This window comes from Carlito syrichta, unplaced genomic scaffold (genome assembly GCF_000164805.1).
Source record: "Carlito syrichta isolate Samal-C Ts95f unplaced genomic scaffold, Tarsius_syrichta-2.0.1 Scaffold136067, whole genome shotgun sequence".
In the NCBI taxonomy this organism is placed as follows: Eukaryota; Metazoa; Chordata; class Mammalia; order Primates; family Tarsiidae; genus Carlito; species Carlito syrichta.
In genome coordinates, this window is record NW_007080163.1 from 104,773 (window position 1) to 126,702 (window position 21,930).

At 39.0% G+C, this 21,930-nt stretch overlaps 1 protein-coding gene across 1 annotated transcript; it reads right to left on the reverse strand.

The window, feature by feature from the left end:
- Window positions 1–459: 459 nt before the first annotated feature.
- On the reverse strand, window positions 460–21,301 carry VLDLR (very low density lipoprotein receptor). The gene is made up of 17 exons (XM_008049712.2): window positions 21,181–21,301; window positions 17,310–17,432; window positions 15,771–15,893; window positions 13,750–14,121; window positions 13,540–13,662; window positions 13,332–13,454; window positions 12,778–12,897; window positions 12,560–12,685; window positions 11,906–12,077; window positions 9,752–9,970; window positions 8,725–8,843; window positions 7,986–8,125; window positions 7,512–7,653; window positions 5,806–5,952; window positions 4,056–4,136; window positions 3,044–3,213; window positions 460–2,230 (listed from the first exon to the last, which is right to left on the reverse strand). The coding sequence occupies exons 3-17, from the start codon at window positions 15,889–15,891 to the stop codon at window positions 2,195–2,197; spliced, it is 2,211 nt and encodes a 736-aa protein (XP_008047903.1). The 5' UTR covers window positions 15,892–15,893; window positions 17,310–17,432; window positions 21,181–21,301; the 3' UTR covers window positions 460–2,194.
- Between the last annotated feature and the right edge of the window lie 629 nt (window positions 21,302–21,930).

Below are 21,930 nucleotides of genomic sequence, written 5' to 3' on the forward strand. Positions count from 1 at the left end.
TTATTTGTAAAAACTGCCTTTAGGTTTTATAGTTGATTAATACCGTATGATCCTTATAATAGGAGAAAGCACTGGTATCACACTTCAAACTTCTAAAAGGGAACTTGGTATTACTCCAATTAAAAAAAATACATCAGCAGTTTTTGTACCATAGCAGGTCAAAGCACCAGCCAAACACATGGACTTTCAGAGTTCATGTAGAATGCTAACCTACTTATTAAATAGGCACTTCAGCAACTCCCTGTCAGCAGGCCACATCCTGCTCAGTGTGATAACTGTGTGCAGAGTAAAATACAGGTGGAGAGCAGACAATCCTACCTTAATGACTACAACTTTTTCCTTCACAGACTTGACCTCCACACGTCCCATGAAAAAAAAGTTCAAGCCTATCTTTTCTTATTCATTCATTTGACCAAAATCACAAGGGAGGCATTCATTAAACAAGACAGAATCAACTTCCCCTTCATCTAGGATTATTTATTTCCATGCCTAGGCCACAAGATGTTAACTGTCTTATATTCCATATGCAAGTGAAATATGAGTCATCCACTGATCCATTTAGCTACACAAAACATCTTCTTTTCATCCTCTTGCTACTGCATTGGTTGTCAGTCGTTTAATCCCAGAGGAATCAATGTACCTTCTGCAGTTAACTCCCCACCTCACTTTGGACATAGAGCATCAGCCCAGTGCTTCAAGTCTTGTATATTCCTTTGCTTCCAGGTGTCTTGACATTTGAGAGAAAGAAAGAATGGCCAACCTGATTGAAAACTCACTAAACTCCTTGTGCTACTTTTCCTTCTACTCAAACTCCTTGTCTGCTCTTCATATTAGAAGTTCCAGAAATTATCCACAGCAAGAATCTGTCCTATCCCAGCAGGCTAAAAATTTAGGAGATAGTACAATTATATACTCTATGAAGTCACGTTGGAACAATAGTTTTCAAACTTTAATTTATATCAGTGTTACCCTAGGGCTTGTGGCAACACCAATTCTTTGGCCCCACCCCCAGCATTTCTGATTCAGTAGATATGGGTTGGGGCTTGAGAACTTGCATTTCTAACAAGTTCCTAGGGGATGCGGGTGCTGCTGTCCCTGAGATAACACTGAGAATCCTGCCTTAGATGGTTCAAGAATGACACTGCTTGTTATCCTCTCTAGTCATCATCATGGTAAGACAATCTAGACTTTTCTAAGAAAGCCCTTTCCCATGCCTTAGAAGGCACTTGTCCTTGACCTATATAAAATGACAGAACATGGAAAACAGAGACTTAAGTATAAAGAAGTAGAATTCATAGAAATCTTAGCACATGTTTCTAGATTAGGAAACAAGTTAATGAGGAAAAGAACTTTCCTCTAAGCAAGAGGAATTATAGGTTCAGACTAAGCTAGCTTCTTTTACAAAATAAGAAATATTTGGGGAGCAAATGTTAAATGGTGCCTCACTTTTCAGTTAGTATTTGGGTGTAAAAGAAACTAGCCCAATTATATCAAAAGCTATAGCTCACACATTTTGTTAGAATACATGATACTACTCGGGCTGTCTATAGGAGTTCATCCTAGAGGAATAGGCACAAACCATGGTTAAGCTGCTTGGTTTAATTTTTTAGCACTTGGAAAAAAAATGTACAGTATTTTGAACACTCAGTCTTTGCAAACCTTCATTGAGGTCAAAGATTTCATTCATACGTACAAAATTAGTTTACAAATTTTTTTGGCAATTTCATCTTAGTAACCCGTTTTATCCTATTGCCATTGTCCCAACCATTGAAAAAGTTTACAATAATTTACATAGAAATATTTTCAAAGTGCTTAAGAATAGTGATTGTTCTCTGGGATATTTACAGATGGCCTATACAATGTATGTACAGGTGGTATACACTATAGCACAAGTTTCATTGCTGGAATATGGCTTTCTAGGGAAAGTGCATATTTGGCCAGAGGTGGCAATACTGTCTAGAAATTCAAGGGTTACAGATACTTGGTAACCATATCCAAAGCTGAAGTAGAATGTGGACAAGAATATTTACAAAAGTAATATAAAAACGGTCAAGTACACAAGCTTGATCCACGTAAAGATATCTTGATGTTCTTCCAGATGGGAGGAAGAAAGACTTCAGCTGCTGGCTCGGTTACCATTCCGACAGGCGTATTATTGGTTTAGACCTCAAAGGTCAAGGACTTGTTTCAGAAGTCAAGCTAGATCATCATCTGTGCTTACAACTGATATCTGCGGAAAAGAAAAGGCATGGAATGAGCTTGGTGATCACTGACTGATGACAACTCTAGTTTTTAACCTAGATCTTGCTTTTGAGTTGGTTATTTAAAGGCCCAAAGTGCTCAGAAGAAAAATCAGATACAAAACAGTATTGAGTTGTCTCTCATGCATTTAACTTGAATTCAACTATATCTTCTTAGAAGTGAGAGAAAATAGTGTGACTGATAAGCCTTGGAGAAAAACATGAAAATATATGTGTGTGCTACAAGTTGACCACCATTCCATGTTTCACCCGAGAGCTTGAGAAGGGAGTGTTCAGCACTTGTTTTGTTTGGCTCGTTCCTTATGTGAAGGCCAAATACTTCGTTTGGGTTTCATCTGAAGAACAAGTAAATGATACTACAGCTAAATGAAAAGCTAGTTATACTAGGTGGGATGGAATCCTTTTCTAAAAAAGCATTTAGTAATTTTGGCTAAGTGAATCTTACCCAGTAAGATATGATATGCTAATTTGCTTTCAAGTATCCAGTAGGCAATATGTTTAATTAGTTCAAAAGAGAGCTATGTGGTTCATACTAATATTTACATATTGTTTCTACTATATAGTATAGTGATAACTATAAGTTGACTTCCGTGCCATTCTCTGGGGGTCAGATACTGAACAACTAGATGACTTACTTTCTAACAGGAAAGCCTGTCTAATACCCAGGTAGCAAATGAAGTATTTGGTGACTCCATGATCCTATTAGGTCTTTCTAGCCTGGGTCTTTTTTCCAAAAAGTCTCACTTCAAGCCATGGTGTACACAGACACAATACTGACTTACTGCTGGGTATGTGTGTCCAACAGAAGCACTGTGTCTACCAATGTCTATTGAGAGGTCCTCTTCAGTGGTCTTCAAATACACAGGATTGTCAAAGTTCATGCTTTTCATGTTCTTATGTTGCCAATTCCGCCACATCAAGTAACCACCTACTGCTGCCATCACTAAGAGTACTGAACAAAGTTAGAGGGTGACTAAGTAACATAAGTTTAGTTTCAGAACATACAAAAAAGTAATGCTCAGGAATCCATGATAATTGACATTAATCAAAATTTCATGTTTTATAAAGCTGGGATAACTAGATGTTAGAATATAAATGGACTAGGAGCTTGAACTAAGGTCAGCTCAGAAGTTGTGCTATTCTGTGTACTGAAGCTGAGCTAGCCACATCTATCTGAGCAAGTGTAGGGTCCTAAGCCCCACTGTGGGCCGATCAAATGAAACTTACAGAAGCTTCTGGGGAATTATTCAGATGGTTCTGGCATGTTAGCTAAGCTTGGAATCTGGCATTTTAGGACAAAGTGGACATTTTAACAAAGTACCTTAGAATTCACATATCTGATAATAAAGTTAGAGGTCTTTTCCCTAAGTCTGAAAACTCTTAAATGCTTTTAATTTATTCTCTGTAAGTCCTACAATTCTTCTAGACAGCATTTAAACATTTGTGCATCTTGTCTGCATGAAGTATTACACATATTTCAAAGGGGAAATAGAACAGTATCCCCTTTATTTAAAGGGGGATAGGTCAGGCTAGCAACTCCGAAGTAGAAAGCAACAAGCACCTCGCATATAGTTGTTGAACAGTGATCACTGCCGGTCACTGTGCCAAGGATATCAGAGAAAGCTATGGATTTTAAATTTATATCCCATGTTGCGTAAGAAGTAAAAGTCATTCAGTGTTATAAGCACCATGACAGTAAAAGGGCTGTGAGAAGGGTGGCTCTAGATAAACCAAAAATGCCTATCTGGTATCTAATTAGTTCACTGAATATAGCTGTGTAGGGAATCTACTTACAGAGAGGAAGAATGGCCCAGGCAGCAGAAGACCCTTTTGGAGGAACACTGACCTCTGTTACTGCTGTGGTCACATTGATCCCTACAGAGAAATAAAAGGAATCAGTTTAGAAGGATGTGAATTCAGACTCAGAAATGCACCCATCAGGTGGAGAACTTCATGCCTTTACACTCAATATTGATGTTCAGTCTCCACTACAGTTGTACACTGGGAACAACTCTGCCTAGAAATATTTGAGTTACATGCTATAACATTCATTTCACTAAAAGTACTCTAATGAAAACCTTAACAGATCAGATCAGGATAAGATTTGCAAGTTCTATGCCTTTGGAGTTTAAATACTAGGTTAACAGTTGGGACAGAACTAGTAGTTAAAGGCTTCATTAATTATCTAAGCAATAGATAACAAAGAATGTGGCTGTTAGTTGAGATTAACAGTTTGCAGCACTGAACCCAATACCTCCAGGAACTAGTCCACTAGTTGGTGAAATTTCTGTTGTGTTGGTATCTTTTGTTTCATTGTAAGTCACAGTAGTTGCAGTACCTGAATTATAAAAACCAAGAACCTGGTTAATGCCAAGGTTCCAGAGTGGCTTACTGTTTAGTTCAGACAAGCCATGCAAAAGGTTATTTTAACACCAGGTGAAACAGACAAACCACTGCTGAACTAAGATGCAGGGTTGATGTGTCAAAATTGAGAGAAACAGAAGTCTTCATGCAAAAACAAAGATACATGAAACTTCAGAAAGAAAAGTCAGGATCTGGAATTTGACAATTCAAAAAGATGGATAGTCATACTTAATGACCGCATTAAGCAATATCCTAGGCTCCTGGAAGTTACAAGAAAACTTGTCAAGATGTTCTGGTAAACCACATTGTCTTGTAAGTACTTTCTCAGTAAACTAACCTAGTCCCTGTCACGACGCAGAATTAAGCTAATAAAAACCTAACTAGGCTGGGCTCGGTGGCTCAGCCTGTAATCCCAGCACTTTGGGAGGCCAAGGCGAGTGAATTGCCTGAGCTCACAGGTTCTAGATCAGCCTGGGCAGCTTGGTGAGACCTCATCTCTACAATAAATAAAAAATCAGAAATTAACCAGGCGTGGTAGCGCGCGCCTGTAGTTCCAGCTACTTGGAAGGCTGAGGCGGAAGGATCGTTAGAGCCCAGTAGGTCGACGCTGGAGTGACTGTGAGTGTGCCATGGCCCTTCAGCCTGGGCAACGAAGTGAGACTCCAACTCAAAAAACAAACAAACAAAAAAACCTAACTAGATGAGTTCCTTATTCACCACAAACTGGTTTAATTTGCCACTTAATCAAAAGCTAAGAACAAAAGTCTAAAATGCACTTTTGATTTTAGTGTGAGTTTAAGCCAGGGTCATCCACTGAGGCAATGAGGTTTCCTATAACCATGACCTTCCTTAAAAATAATTTCCTTTGGAGGAAAACATTAAGACTTTGTTTAATTACCCACAAGCTGGCTGGCCCCGTGCCATTATGGGACAAACTGGTACAAATTAGTATGAGGTATGTTGACACTTCAGTCACCTATAAACTCATCTAAGTTTGAAAGGGGCTAAAAATCAGTTCTGAAGAAATGACATGATCGCCTGGCGTGCAACAATAGCAGATTAGCTATTCCAAAATTAGTTAAAACAGAATTCTTAAAATCCAGACCAGTTTGTACAGGTAGTATCTTATCATATTGCCTGTTGTAAGTCATGCTTGTAGTTGAAATATAAAAAGCCTTACTTTGGCACTCTCGACCATTGTCCTCCAGGTTATATCCATTGGGACAGGAACAGGTATATTTTGGAGAGTGATCATTAATCTGCGGTGCTGGCAGGCATAGGTATTCACATCCTCCATTCTCCATGTCTTCTTCACACCAATTTTTACCTAGACAGGAAATACTCCTTTAAAACAGGTATTCTAGTGCCTAATATATATAAATCCTTGTTAATTGGAAACATGAGTCCTGTCTCCAAGAAACTTCAACTTGTCTACTCTGTCAACCTTTCAAGAGAGCAATATTAGTGAAGAATAAATATAAAGGTACAGGTAGCATTCTCGAAGGACAACAGGTTCAGAGACTTGTTAGAGGTAGAATATAATAGCTATGGTTCAACAGATGGGTGCTAAGGGAAGAGGTGGGAAAGGAAGGTGAGAGACCAGGACTGGCTCTCACTACTGGTCCAAGGCTTAAAGTCTCAGAGGAAGGATACCAACCAGGTTCTCCTGGCTTTGTCTTGACTTGCTCCCACAAAGTGGAAGGGAACTCAGCTATAGAGAGGTTTGAGAGTTTTATTTAGATAGAATTATCTAAGTGTTTCGAGCAGGAGACAATATAACCAGATGTGTTCAAGGAACCACACAGTCCTATGTAAGATGTGTCATGGCGGAAGGTAGATGTTATGTGTTGGTTATTTCCCTTCCTAAAATTCATATGTTAAAGTCCTAAGCTCCAGTGCTTGAGAATGTGACCTGGTTTGGAGATGGAGTATTTAAAGAGATAATTATGTAAAAATGAGGGTGGGCCTAATCCAATATGACTGGTGTCCTTTTAAGAAGAGGAAAACTTAGGCACAAGCACACACAGAGAGAAGATAATGTGAACAGGGCCATCTATGAGCCAACAAGAGATGCCTAAAACAGATCCTTCCCTCACAGCCCTCAGAAAGAACCAACCCTGTCAAAACCTTGATTTTGGACTTTTAGCTTTCAGAATTGTGAGACAATAAGCATATGTTAAGGCAGTTTGTAGTACATTGTACAGCAACTCTAGCAAGCCAACAGTAGAGAGAGTTTGTGTAACACAAAAGCTACTTTGCAGGTCAGTGCAATAGTCTTAGCAAGAGGGACTGAAGGTCAAAGGGATATGGAAAAAACAGAAATAAAAGCTCTGAGGATTGGGAGGGGAGATAAGAGCTACAGTTCAGAAGCAATTTCACTAAGACACTAAAAATAAAAGAACATCAAGTGTAAAATGTCTGAGATAGGGAACAGGAGGGCAAACTTTTTGTTTTAAAGAAAATTGAGACCAGCTGCGGTAGTTCACGCCTTTAATTCCAGCATTTTGGGAGGCCAAGTTGAGAGAATTGCTAGAGCCCAGGAGTTTGAGACCAGCCTAGACAACATAGTGAGACCTTGTCTCTACACAAAAAATAAAAGAAAAATAAAAATTATCCAGGCATGATGGTAATGCGCCTGTAGTTCCAGCTACTTGGGAGGCTGAGGTGGAAGGAACCTAAGTCCAGGAGGTTGACGTGGTGGTGAGCTGTGATTGTGCCACTGCACTCCAGCCTGGATGACGAAGTGACATCCTGACTCAAAAAAAAAAAAAAAAAAAAGAAAGGAAAAGAAAACTGAGTTAACAAAGAGCTACTAATACTCAGAAGATTCTGAGTCATACTGCTTCCCTTAAAGTGATCACTAAGCACTGTGCTTCTCCACAGTACCTGATGGCTGTACAAGTTCATGATAGATAATGATGTCTTGGGCATCATTAAGGTTGTTGACTAGAGTGGCCAGCTCTGATCCAGTGAATTTGTTGGCACCATAGACTGCTTCATTTTCCCCATCTATCCAGTAGACGCGATCCTAAAACAGAACCCACCAATTAGTGTGTACATCTAGGACTAACACAAGTCAGCATCTAAGGTTATCATTATTTACTGGTCATTTAATGAACTAAGTTTATTGAATGTTGATCTAGAATGCTGGATATAAAACTGTAAGATAAGTAAGTTCAAATTCAGGTTTCTAGACTTGCTTCCAGGAATTAGTGTCTAATTTGTACCAGATTTTAAGCAAAAGTAGTTTCTCAAGTCATGTCCCTCTATTCTCCCTCCTCCCTCCATGCCTGTTCTTTCTCAACAAAGTGCTACAGTAACTCAAAGGTATATACTTAAAATGTGAGAAACACATCTTACCTCAAATATTGTTAGTGCAAGAGGATGAGCTAGGAACTCCAGAGACTTTAGTACTATCCTACGATCTTGGCCATTCAAGTCCACACTGGATAACATGTGCAACTTAGAATCAAGCCAATAGAGTCGACTTTTTATAAGATCTAGGTAAGAAAATAATTGTGACTGTATGATAAGCCATTACTCATCTGACTTCCATTTAAAGCATCTAATAAAGTCAATATTCTACTTTCATAGTTCCTTCTCCACCAGGGTTTCTTAACATGGGTCCTATAAATCTTGTGAGGCAGCATGCAGAACCTGTATCCACATTCATTTTGGGGATGAAAGGGGTACCTAAGGTTATCAAAGCACCTGACCTAAGAAATGTTACTCATATTATAGAGAGTATTAGAAAAGGTTAGCATTTTGTTGTTCTTCTCCAGAAGAAAACTGTTACAAGCCTGCAATTCAGGAAGTGCTAACACACCTGCACCAAGAATATCTAGTATTATCATTCCTAAGACCCAACATTCACTGAATTTGTGTCACATATTAGGCCTAAATGGACAACAGTCCAGTAATTATGAAGCATGTAATTTTTTAAGTCCACTATTCTACTTGTGTTTTTCAGTAAATCTCACCCAAAATCCCTGATATAGAAGAAAACTTAGAGTCATCTACTATAGTCCAGAACTGACTATGAAGATAAAACACTATGAAGACAGTTGAACTGGTGGTCGAGAAGAAAGAACATACATACCAAGTGTAATTCCATTAGGCCATTGGATATCCACTGTCACCAATGGACGTCTATCAAATCCATTCATTCCTGCTTTTTCTATCTTAGCTGGTTCACCCCAATCTGACCAGTAAACAAAGCTGGGAAAAATTAAATTAGGAAAAAATCCTCAGTGGTTTAGAAGAAATAAAGTAGTAGCTTGAAACAAAAGTCTAAAGCCTGAACAGAAAACTCAAGAGATTTACTCTCTAGAGACAAATAGTAGCACTTAAGGGTCTAAATGATATTCTGGGTAAATAAAATTTAACACTAAAAATCTACAAGCTCATTATTAACTATAATAACATACATCTGCCTGACAGTTAAATTTTAGCCCAAAGTCACAAGGTTATATATTTCCTTTTTAAAAGGCCAATTTTTTCAGAGGAGTAAAAGACTAATATTCTTTAAATTTTGTAGTAGGGGCTGGCTGATGTGTTCTAACGAGGCTTCCTGGAGGCCAAATTTGTTTACTACTGTCTTAGTCAACTTCCTAATCTGCCTTCCTATATTACTTAGTGGCAATTTAGTGAAACCCTTCAGTGAAATGTTTCTATAAAGTTCTGCTTATTTCAATGGGACATTTATACAATTTGTACTTTTAGATGCAATGTGGTTACCAAAATCTCCATGCTGGAATTTATATTTGATCATCCAGAGATCACTCAGCAAAGTGCTCAGCAAACAAAAATTAAAAACTAGAAACCAGGTGAGCAAAAGGGTTAGATACAGTTTTTGGTGTACATCAAGTCAGAAATGTCACTTCATGAATAATGTCAACCAGTGGTCAGTCAGTCATACAGGTGTTAGACCTGTCATATAGATAAGGCCATCCCAGGGCTGGTCAACCATGACACTATTGACATCTTGAACCAGAAAATTTCGTGTGTGTGTGTAGGGGGGACTGATAAGTCTTGGGATTTTAGTACTAATTCAGGTGTGAAGAAAGCTCCTGACCTATGCATACAGCATCCAAAAGGCTATGTGATGGAACACATAGAATACAAACCCAGACAATGGGTCCACAGCTATGGAGGCAGGCTCTCGCAAGTCAGAGTTAAACAGGAACTTCCTCTTGGTTCCATCTAGGGTAGCTACTGAAATAGTCTTAGAAGCCGCATCAGTCCAGTAGATGGTCTTGTACACCCAATCAACAGCAATGGCTGCAGGATTATAGACATTGTCGATCATTTTAACATGTCTACCAACCTTGTCATCAATTGAGGCACTGAAACAGAATAGGTCACAAGAAATTTAAGAGTTTGACACCATTAGAGCCTGGAGAATGGACTTTCTGCTTACAAAATGGTCAATGGGTTTGTTCAGAAAGAATTCTAGTGATGCTGTAGTTCACCACTTAAATTATTTAACCATGCTGCCTACTGATGTTAAATTAATGATATTGTATGTTATCTAGTTGTTGATATGTGTTCTATGTACAAGAACAACAAAATTCTAAGTGAAGCTATTTGTTTCAGTAGCCATCATCTGAGTTTCTATGGTTTGCATTAAGAAAAGGCTGCACTGACATCAGAACACTTCTGAAACACTCCTAGTTGCCCATGTTTGGTTTCTATTTTGACACCTATTTTTATTGATCTGTGTGTTTGTGTATGTATGCACACACTCATGTGCATGTTTCAGACAAAGCTTCTATGTCTGAGTTGAGTATGAAATGGTTAATCAGTTGACTATGAAATGGTTAATGCCACTGCGCTGCTGCGGGTAGGACTGATGCTTGATGGTGTTATATAGGAATTGTCAGGGGATGGCAGTTAAAGTGGGTGAGAGTAGGGAATGACTTGAGAATTCAGAATTCATTTTTAGCCCAGATCCAAATCAGGGAGTTACTCCTTCTGTCTAAAGTTGCAGAATAAAAACAACCCTCTCATGGTCACAAAGAGAATGCAGAACACTGAGTGGGAGGAACAAAACAGAGGAGGAACTCAGTATCACTGACCAGATAATGCATTGTACAGATGAAAGAGATAGAGAGGAACAGAGGTCTGAAGGACCACATGATCAGACAGGTTGTTACTATGGTAATTAGTGCCAAATGTTTTGCTGATCATGTTGGAGGGAAGCAAAGTTTTCATTAGATAGCACAATAAATACACACAATCAATGTAAAACGCACGTAATCTTTCACTAATGATATCTTCATTCATTGTGCCAAGCAGATGTATGCTAAGTGCTTTCCCACATTTTAATTATTTTAAGAAAAGAAAAATCAAATAATGATGTAGGCACAGATGAGAAAACTGAGGTTTAGAGAGATCTTGTATCTCAAAACTGACACTGTTAGGATGTGGCAGAACTAAGGCATAAACCCTGGCCTATCTTGTTTCAAATATGTTCTCCTAACCACAAAATTATACTATGAATCCTCTTGAACTTTTCAACATTGGAAACAAGACTCTTGGTGACAGGATGTGACTAGGATCAGCCACAAAATTTTCAGGGCCTTGTGCAAAATGAAAATGTAAGATCTCTTGCTCAAAAATTAAGAATTGCAAGATAGCAACAGCAGAACACTCAACAAAACGTGGGGTCCTTATATGCTCGGGGCCCTGTGTGAGTGCATAGGTTGTGAGCCGTACTTGGAGATGCCATTACAAAATGGAACTGAGACCCACAGAGGGTCCTCTACAGAACACAAAAGATGAGGAATCCACTCTAGACCACAATAGAGAGAACAAGTGATAGTCCCACCAGCCTCTTTAATGAGCTAGCACTGGAAACTTACATAGAAAACACACTTTACTATATTTGTGGTTTATGGAATATAGATTAGAGAGTAAAATGTATGTTAAACTCAAAAAAAAAAAAAGAAAGAAAGAAAAGTCTGCACTATTTATTTCTCTTTGTAGCAGCAATGAACAGTTCTCAATTAACTATAGAGAAAGGGAAGAAAATATGAGAATTAAGATGCCATCTGTTATAGTCTTATAGCTGTAACCATTTTTTACTTCACAGAAAACTGTTAGTTTCTCATTAGAAACCGATAGCAATTTAAGAGCTAAAGAACTAACACTAGATTTAATGTTCCCAGGAAATTAGATGGCTAGGTGGGGCTAGACACTAGAGAAACTCCTCCAAACTTTCCCACAGACCAAGTGACAATGACTTATGCCAAGACACCAAGAATGGAACTTGAAGTTACCTGAAGATGGCCTTTTGGCTTAGATCAGCCCAGAAAAGTTTCTGAGCAGCAATGTCAACATCAAGGGCCACAGTGTTTCTTAGCTGCTCGACTAGTTGGATATATTCTTTCCTCTCTAAGCCAATCTTCCTGATATCTCTTCGATTAGTGAAGATCAGACTTGGCTCTTTGCCTGTAAGACAGAAGTCAGGTTTACTTAGTTTCGCTCTAAGAAATCAAGGTCTTTCTAAGTCATCTCCTCCCAGCAGAGGAGCACTTAAAAAGGTACTGCTAAATACCTCTGTAGTACCAGTCCCAGAGTCCCTGCACCTGGGACATGTAAATGCTTCCAACTGTTTAGGAATGCAGTCCTGGGTTACAGCATTCAACAACAGGGTAGCTGAAGAAGAAGTTACTTATTTGAATTGCCCTTAAGTGTTAGAAGCAGAAAGTAAGCAAAACTGGTAGGTATTCATGATATACAAAAGGAATGACCAAGGCAGATGTTTGGGAGAAAGATCTGCTATTTAACCTATACTACTGAACTATGAGTTTAGTAGCATTGCTCTCAAGCACTATTTCATATTTAATTTGACTATAGTAGTCACTGGCTGTACCTTTTATAAGCACTTACTCATAAAGGTACCAGAGCAACACCAGTCCAAGTTCATTTACCTACTGCCTTGCACACGCCAGTGGCAAGATCCATTTGATAGCCACGACTACATTCACACTTGTAACCGCCTTTTAAGTTGATACAAATTTGACTGCAGATTCCCGGATTTTGGCATTCGTCAATATCTAGGAGGGAAATTAGAATTAGTCTTGCTGTTCCTATACCTCACTAGGTAGATACTGTCCTTTCCCAATCCAGGTTCTCTTCTTTGACTCACCTCCACAGGTTTTCCTATCTATCAGTTCAAACCCAGCTGCACAGTCGCATTCGTAGCCTATAACTTGGTCTTTGCAGATATGGGAACATCCACCATTATTTACCAAGCATTCATTTACATCTGGAATAAAAATGCAGCAAAGTTACTTGACAACATATTCTCAGTTGATATTTATCATTCGCATTTAAAATCCAGGCTATTTATGGTTACTTATCTAGTTGGCCTGGTCCAACCCATGATTTGCTAAGACCTAATCATCTGTTTTATAGATATGCATTTCAGGATGAATTAGTTCCTTGGCAAGTTACCAGTCAGTCAAGCAGTATTTAATCACATTTCTCTGTTACTAATCAGTTATCTTGAAGAAGGTTAAACCATGAACTAGTTTGTTACTGCCTGGACTTTAAAGTCATAAAATGTCACTCTCAAGTCTACAATTAAACTTGAGTTTACTAAAAAGTATAACCAGGCATAATGCAGAGTCCACAAAGCATTAGCTATACTGGTTCCTATTACAATTCCCAGCTCTGTACTTGAGCAACCCTTTCACTTACGACATTCTTTCAGGGGCTCATCACTCCAGTCCCTGCAGTCCTGCTCCTGGTTACACACTTTGTTCATATCTATGCATTCCCCACTTCTGCACTTGAATTTTCCAGGGCCCAGGCATTGGTTGACTATGAAGAGAAACACAGAAGAGAGATTCCACTAGTGGGTCTGATCAGAGCAACCCTTGGCTCACCCACAAGAAGAGCCCCTTACCATTTTTGCAGTTGACTTCATCAGAACCATCGACACAGTCTCGGATACCATTACACTGCCTACTGCCATGGATGCAGCTCCCATCCTCACATTCAAATTGGTCAGGTCGGCAGGTTCGAGAAGCTGCAAAGAAAGGGAATGCCAGTCAAACTGTCCCAGGGATACACGAAAGAGAACTGAACATGCCATGTCTGTAAGAAAGCCACTTACGACAGTTGACCTCATCGCTGCCGTCCTTGCAGTCAGGGTCCCCGTCACATCGCCATTTCTTGTGAATACACTCGCCAGAGCCACACTGGATCTCGCTGGCTGGGCACCTGGCGTGTATCACTGGCTGGCGACCACACTGCTCAAGGGACTCGTCGGACTGGTCAGAGCAGTCGGCATCATCATCACAAACCCAGCTGATAGGGATGCAGGAGGAGGTGCTGCATTGGAACTCGTGGGTGCCACAGGTTGGTGGGGCACAGTCAAACTCGTCACTGCCATCATTACAGTCATCCTGGCCATTGCATACAAAGTTTCTGGAGATGCAGCGGCCACTGGAGCAGGTGAATTCATCAGGGCTGCATGTTATGTTGCCTGAATAAGAGAGAGCATGCCCCATTGAAAGTGTATCAGGATTGATTCTTTTAAGATTCTTGTCCCAAAATCAAAGATACTGATCTTTGGTCATTAATCCTAGTTTGACTTAAAAGCTAAAGTGAAGTTAAATAAAGAACAAGTTCCCAGAATATTTGGAAACAGTCTCACTGTACAAAAAATGCAGGCACACTATAAGTAAGTTAAGAATAAAAATGAAGAACCAATAAAATAGACTAGAAATTAATTTGGAATGAGAACCACAATTGACTCTTAAGGGGACAGTGATCAATAACTTAAACTGTAACAAAGGATTTCATTTTGGAAGGCAGAGACTGAGATATTATTGAATGAACATACTGCTTATCAGCCCAGATTGCATCACTAGCTGAGAACATCATGCACTAGGTATACAGGCAATGTAAAACACTCACAACAAGCATGAAGACATTATCACCAAAAAGAAGTGAACCACATACCACCATACATGGTTTTTTCTGTTTTGGTCCTTTAAATGAGGTTTGGAAATAACAAGTCTTAAACATTTTTCAATTTTTAAAGTCATTGTCAGAGCTAGACTCATAATCTAGCAACCAGGTATGCTAATAACGATAAGCTAGTCATACTAGCCAGTTTGTATCTGATTTAAACTCTTGCCAAATGTACTGAGGTCACAATTTGGTGGTAATTAGAATGGAGACCACGACTCTCTTGGGAAGCAAAGTCTACATTTATGAGGGAAACACTTGGCAGCTCCAGGGCTTACCAATATAGAAAGCTCATTTCTAGGATTGAACACTAAAACTCATTGGACTAGGTGCAGTAGTACTGACCTCAGGAGGTGACTTCTACACACAAGACTGGTGTTTCAACTATAAGTGCCCTGAACTCCCTTGTATACTACCATATCAGCTTGTCAGACTTTAGAGGCCTTATAAAAAGGGCGGTAGCTTGAAAGAACATTCAAAGCAATGTTTGTTCAACCTAGAAATTTTCCCAGGGCCTCACCTTCAGCATGTCACATTTTATTACAGATTTTCCAAGACCAGAAACATGATAGAATAGAAAACAGAGTTAGCTTTCAGACTGGAACTGTAATTGGAGACAAAGATATCACCAGTCGGGTAGACTGTTCTTTGGGAATCTGCGAGCAAGATGTTAATTCATACTTTAATGCCAGTTTACCTTTTGGAAAGGTTATGCTTGAATCTAGTTTGGGGGCAAAGAAATGCTTATATGATACTCAGGTAATTTATTCCAATCTAGTTTAGACTATGAGTGTGTTTGCTGATCCTACTCACCTAATTTTATTGAACACAGTGAGGAAGAACCAGATTATTGTTAAAACAGAGATAAAAGCTCACACAATTGCTGCTGCACTGAGCTACTTCTAAATATAAGTGCCTTGAATGACTTACCTTCTTATTTCTATCTGCCTAAAAGAAACACCAAGTAACGGTCAATTACCATGTGAATGTCTTTCCGAGTTTCAGGGCAGTTATGAAGGACATGTAATTGAGCAGATAGTGAAGTCACTGAAAAGTGAGTCAATGTAAGTGCATCTTCATGCTTAGGTTAGCTTCCCCTGCCCCACCCTTCCTCGAGGAAAAGGGTCTTTGGGTTACGCCACTCAACACTGATCTTCTTACCACAGTTTTCTTCATCTTCTCCACTGTCACAATCATTTTCACCATCACATCTCCAGGACACTGGGATACACTGAGTAGAACGGGCACCACAGCTGATTTCATTTATGCGGCATGTTCTCATATCTGTTGATGATATACAGTCTCAAAAGAGCCTCAGAACTGATCATTGCAAAGCTGCTGCTCCTGTGCTTCCTGAAGTGGTAACACCTGCAACTCAGTGGCCTGGCATACTGGCGAAGTGTGACTTACTAGTTGAAGCCTGGAGGGCTCTTTCGCCAGCTCCATTTCTTAGAAGCCGTGCCAACCTGTGCTACTTGGCAGCACACTTGAGGGCCTTGACCACGTCACTCCTTCAAGGCCCCATGGCATACTCAGTTTTGGCTTTTGTTTTACTTGGCATAGTTTAGTTTATTGGCTGGTCTTCTCCTAGACCACAGTTTATCTGTTGGATATCAAGTGAGCACACACAGATATTGTCACCTAATCCCAACTTCATGAAAGGCCAGTTGGTCGAACACCTATGAAATCTTCCATTGCCTATATTTCTTTACAAGCCTCCTTCACAACCTCCTTTAGATTTACATCTTGCAAAGTAGGTGTTTACCCTAATTCTTGACTTTACCAGGTCATCCTCCACTAATACTTGGGGCTGAATCTTTATAGAACTTGTCTTTTACTCACTGATCTTTAACTCCTTTGCCTTGACCAATATTATAATGAACCCCCTTTCTTCTTACCAAGAAAATTGAAAGTAACACCCTTATCTTCCTTTGTTTGAAATTCTTTTATACTTATTTATATTTTGAACCTAAACTTTGTTCACATTAGTCCTTCTTTTTTAGTGCTTCTACTAGTGCAGGCCTCAAAATGAACTCTAAGACATTCTTAAACCTGACATTAAAATAATCTCAATTTATATGATCCAAAACCATCATCCTGTATGGTCTCATAGACTTTTTTTCCTGAATATCAGCCTAAGGACACAGGTACATATTTGCATACCTATGAAGTTTTCTTATTTAGGAACAAGCTGAAATATCCCTGCTTTAGTAACTGTAGGTTACATGTTTGTCAAAAGTCACTATATCACCCAATTTCTAGCCACCTTATCCCTTTGGTAATGGTTTTTAAATAACATGAGAAGCTGTGCATCTAAAAGCTTATACTTGGCCCATGGGGAACCCTCACATCTTGACTTAGCTTCCAGGACCAGTGTACCATCTGCTCAGAGTCATTATTATTAAACATTTGAAATCTATGCACCTAGTCAAGGAGTTCTTAATCAGATCTGCTGACTTCAGTCTTAAGTATGCAATCGTGAAGCTACCCAAGAGAATGTCAGTCTTGTTAGACGAGGGAGAACATTTTTTAAAGGAGACTGATCAACTGTTAATAACTTGACTGACCTTGGAGTCAGTTGGCCTAAATTTTAAGGCAGAAAAAGAAAAATGAATACCAAGTAGCAGATTAAGCAATACTTAGAAATATGAGACACAGAACGGCTTGGAAAAGTTCAAGTCCAAAGCAAGTCACACTCACGGCACTGTTCTGGGCTTTCATCAGAACCATCCTCACAGTCAGGATCCCCATCACACTGCCATCGGTTGGGAACACATTGGCCATTGTTGCACACGAAGTCAGACTCAGCACATGTCTTCTTTACTACAAAAGTTCATTTGAAAGAGTTAAGGTTGAATTCACTTACCCAAGAGCCCTATCTTAACATGAGGGCTCTAGCCATATTTTGGTATGTTTTCCTCTAAAAATAAAGCTGAGTCCATTAGTATTCCACTGCCTACACTCAGAGGAACTTTAGACAAATCATTCTTTTTTTTTTTTTTTTTAAATAGGAGGAAGGAGCTCATTTGAAAGACTTGGAAGATACCGAATAAGACAAAGGTTGCCCATTATTTTACTGACCAGAGATACCCTGCATTTAACTTCTTGCATGCTTTATAATTTTTGAAATGAGGTAACACTTTCATTCTTTTAATGCATTTCCTCCATATCATTCAAGTACCTCATAAGTTTAATGGCCAAACACTCCATCCTAGGTTTGGTATAGACTGAATGTTTGTCCCCCCCAAAAAATTCCTGTGTTGAAATCCTAACCCCTAATATGATGATATTAGGAGGTGGGGCCTTTGGGAGGTAATGAATGTTCTTATAAAAAGAAACAAGAGAGCTTGCTTTCTTTCTATTCTCCACTATGTGAGGACACATAAGAAGACGGCCATCTACAATTCAGAAAGAGAGTCCTCACCATTCAGAGCTGCTAGCACCTTTATCTTGGATTTCCTAAGCCCCCAGAACTTTGAGAAATATATTTCTGTTGTTCAAGTCATCCAGTTGATGGTATTTTTAAAAACAGAATTCTTAACTGACTAAGACACTGTTCTAGGGGCATCTCCTAACAACATATGTATTTAATGTAGAGAATGAATGTGAAGACCCAGTATTGAATACTGTGACCCCTACTGGTCTAGTGTGGCAAAGGAAATCATTCAGTAGGAGAGGGAGAAACTTAAACAGCATAACAAAAGAGGTCATATTTACAATTGAAGAAAGATTTTAGCCCTTCCAGTCAAGGTGTAGGTTAATATCAATCAGCTAAAAATCATTGAAGCTGTCAGTGCTAATATCAATAAGTGCTTGTTAGTGTTAAAATAGCCCAAGGCAAGGTATCAATTCTGCTAGTAATTCTTCCTAGGGCAGACTTTTTCTTCTATACTTAAAGTTGCCTTGCAATTTGTTGTCCAAGTTGGGAGAGTCTCAGTAGAAAGACGACACTGTTAATTATATTGGGAACATAAGCACACCAGGACGGTCCTCAGCAAACCGGACAGCTTGGTCACCCTAATCATGATGGTGTCACAAAATAGGAAGAGTCTTGATAAAGTAGTCCCACAGGACACCCTAGGCATATCCTTCTTAGACTATATTCTTCCTTTCCTATGTGCCTACGTCCTATCCAAATTTTCATTTAGAATATTCCTTTCTAACAAATATTCTGTGATGGTAAATGGGCTGAAAGTCCACAATTTGAAAATCTGAAAGGGGCTGCTTCAAGTTAAGGGTTTAAGCTAGGTAGAACTGTCCAGAGTTTAGGGTTTGCCTTTGGACCACCCTGGTTTAGCCTTAAATATTGTAAATGGAAGGGGGAGATGGTGATTATAGTTAATTTTTAGAACTCAAGATGAGTTGACAAACTATGATGATCCAAAAAAGTATTATTCATCTCTAATTGTGTAGCCAAGGAAACAAGAAAAATCATGTTAGCACTTAAATTCACACCTATTTCTAAAATCACCAAAATACTCAAACTCCACTGTTAATAAATTAAGTACTACCCAAGGCCCATGTTTTCCTACATATAGAAGGAGTCAGAGGGTCTTCAGGGTTAGTTGCTATAATTCAACCTGTAATATTCTTCAGAAGTTGCAAAGAGGGAGTCAGGGAACAGTTGTAAAGAGAGTGCATTATTTTAGAAACTAGAAGATATTATGGGGATATAAAAGATGGGCTGTATAACAAAGTGTTTGAACAAAAGATAAATAGAGCAGACTGCTGTAGAGCAATCTCTCTTTGTTCAGAGTATAAACTAAGTGGGTTAAAAAAAGGAAATCTGAACTGGGCCTTGAAAGAGGAATAGAAATTTAGATATAACACAGAGGAAGAGAATTAGCAGTAATAATATGTATTTAAGGTAACTAAGATACTGATTAATCAGCTCAGCCTAACACTATAAAAGAATAAGTTAAAGGGACCAATAATAGGAGCACATGGTTAATATGCTAGGGTCAAGTTGACTTAATACACTAGTTGACATGTTTAAAATAAAAAACCCTGATGAAAATTATAACCAAGTTCCATATCAAGATAGTTTACAAAAATAGGAGGTGGCTTTGGAAGTTTTAAGTGATTGTATAGCTTTTCTCTTCCATGAAGAAACATCTCAAAATTAGCACCCAGAGCTTCCCTGAGTAATGTGCCCACTCTGCTTCTCTACCTTCACACTTGAGAGGCAGAGACAAATTCTGACCCAGAATATCTTTAATTTTTTCCATCTCAAATGATCTCGATTAGACATACATCTACCTCCTCCCCTCTTCCAAACCCTCCCACTCATGTAGCTAGTAGAAGAATAGCTGAAAAGAGTGAGGACCTTCTAGGGAGATATTTAATGAAAGAACTACATTCCCTGGGTAACCCAGAAATAACATGGAACTCAATTTCTTGTGGAATAGGTTAAAATGTTAGTGTTAGAATGCAAATGATGGGAAAGTGTTGCTTACACTGGATAACTATTCTTGGTCCTGAGACTGGATATGAGTTTCTTTCCTTAAACTGTAGAATGAACTTCCTTTGCTTCCAAAGGAGTTACTGATCTGCATATTGGCATGGAAACACCTGTAATATTGCTCAGAGAGATCAAGTATAGGACAAAGTCGGCCCTGATGTTTACTCTAGAACATTTTAGTAATGATGCATAAAGTAGAAGGAAAAGGCATGCAAGTTGGCAGTTGATGAAACCTATATTGAGCTTCTACTTTTCTTCTGTATTTCTACTTTGCATAGTGAACTTTTTTTTGGCATATTTTAAAAAGTAAATGACAAGGTTAGCACCAATATTTACATACAACATTGTTTCAGAATTTTACAACATTGAATAGATAATAAAGCAAATTTTAGCATGTATACAAGGTACCTAAATGTGACTCTGACATGTAGCTCTCAGCTGTTTCAGCTTGACATGAGGTTATATAGATTGCATACATAGGCATTTCTCACAATGATCTTTTGATAGATGCTGATTGATGGGTATGATGTTATATCCCCATTCTATTGGGAGAGGATGTCTTCCGCCCAGCTAATGCTTTAGAATTAGCAACTATTGTAGGCAGAGAATTAAAAAAGAATCCTTATCTGACCTTTGATCTGTGCTGGCTTGTAATTTCTATGTCAGGGGTTAATTAACCCCCTGAAACTTTGTGGGATTTCCTCACGTCCATGACTTGCTTTCTTTTCTGGGATCAGAGCCATTTGAGAATTAAAAAAAAAAAAATTCACTTCTAAGCAATCTTCTGTCTGTCTCTATTTCTGGTCCTCTTCCCTTTCCCCCAGCTTCCTATACAACATGTTTGCCTGATCTAAGATAAACTAGGTCCTGTCATTTAAAAGGAGTTCCACTTTATCTTCAACATTCCACACTCAAGTTGATAACCGCATGTCAAACATTCAATTATACTTCTTTAGACCAGGAAGTCTTTGGACTCTGGTTCAAAGCAATGGTTAGGCGTGGATTTTATTTCCAGAATCTCTGTACATTTGTAGAAACCAAAATAACATTTTAATGAAATGCATACATATAAGTGAGGTGGCAAGTGAGCTCATCAAGCTCTTTACCTACCACAGTTCTTTTCGTCACTGCCATCAACACAGTCTTCATCTCCATCACATTTCCACAACAGAGTAATACAGCGGCCATTTGTACACTGGAATTGGGAGGATTCACATTTAGCTTTTCTCCCTAGAATCAGAAGGGAACACTTAGCAAAGCAAGGCTAGAAGGGTGGTAAGTTAGAGATGCAAGTTACCCAAAACCCATGGTCAGGGACCCTCTTAGAAGGACAGCACATACTAAACAAGCAGTAACATGCTAAGGGCCAGAGTCAGATGGGTCTTGGTGGCAGTGATTGAGTTCCTAGCTGGGCACATGCCAAGACTAAACACTAGATTTCCCAGCCTTTCTCACAGTGCAGTATAGCCAAGGAACTAAGTTTTGGCCAATGACATGTAAACAGAAATGGTATACGCAACTTCTAGGAAACATTCTTAAAAAGATAGAGGATCCATCTTCCCTCCCTTATTCCTTTCTGGTTCCTGAAAATTGGCCATGGTGGCTGGAATAGTAATCTGGGCAAATGGAGTCAGACCAAAATAGAAGGAACCTAGATTGCCCCAAGACCATAAGGTGCATCACATCTGCCTCTGGAACCATTGCTCCCTTTTGTTTAAGCCACCTGTGTGGTTATAATTACACAGACAAATCCTAATCTTTTAATAGGCATTTCTTGCCCATATCCATATTCTTCATGAATAAAATTCTTTTTATGAGCAAAGTAAAGGAGATTTAGAGAGGGTAGCAAGAAGAGGATAG

Bases quoted from the DNA above. Each gene is read 5' to 3' on its own strand.
- VLDLR (XM_008049712.2), bottom strand. From the start codon at position 15,891: ATGAGAACATGCCGCATAAATGAAATCAGCTGTGGTGCCCGTTCTACT. The intron at 9,971-11,905 runs GTAACTTCAAGT...ATTCTGTTTCAG, and splicing joins AGCCAAAAGGCCATCTTCAG to TGCCTCAATTGATGACAAGG. The intron at 8,126-8,724 runs GTATGTATGTTC...TTTCTTACCTAG, and splicing joins GCCTAATGGAATTACACTTG to ATCTTATAAAAAGTCGACTC.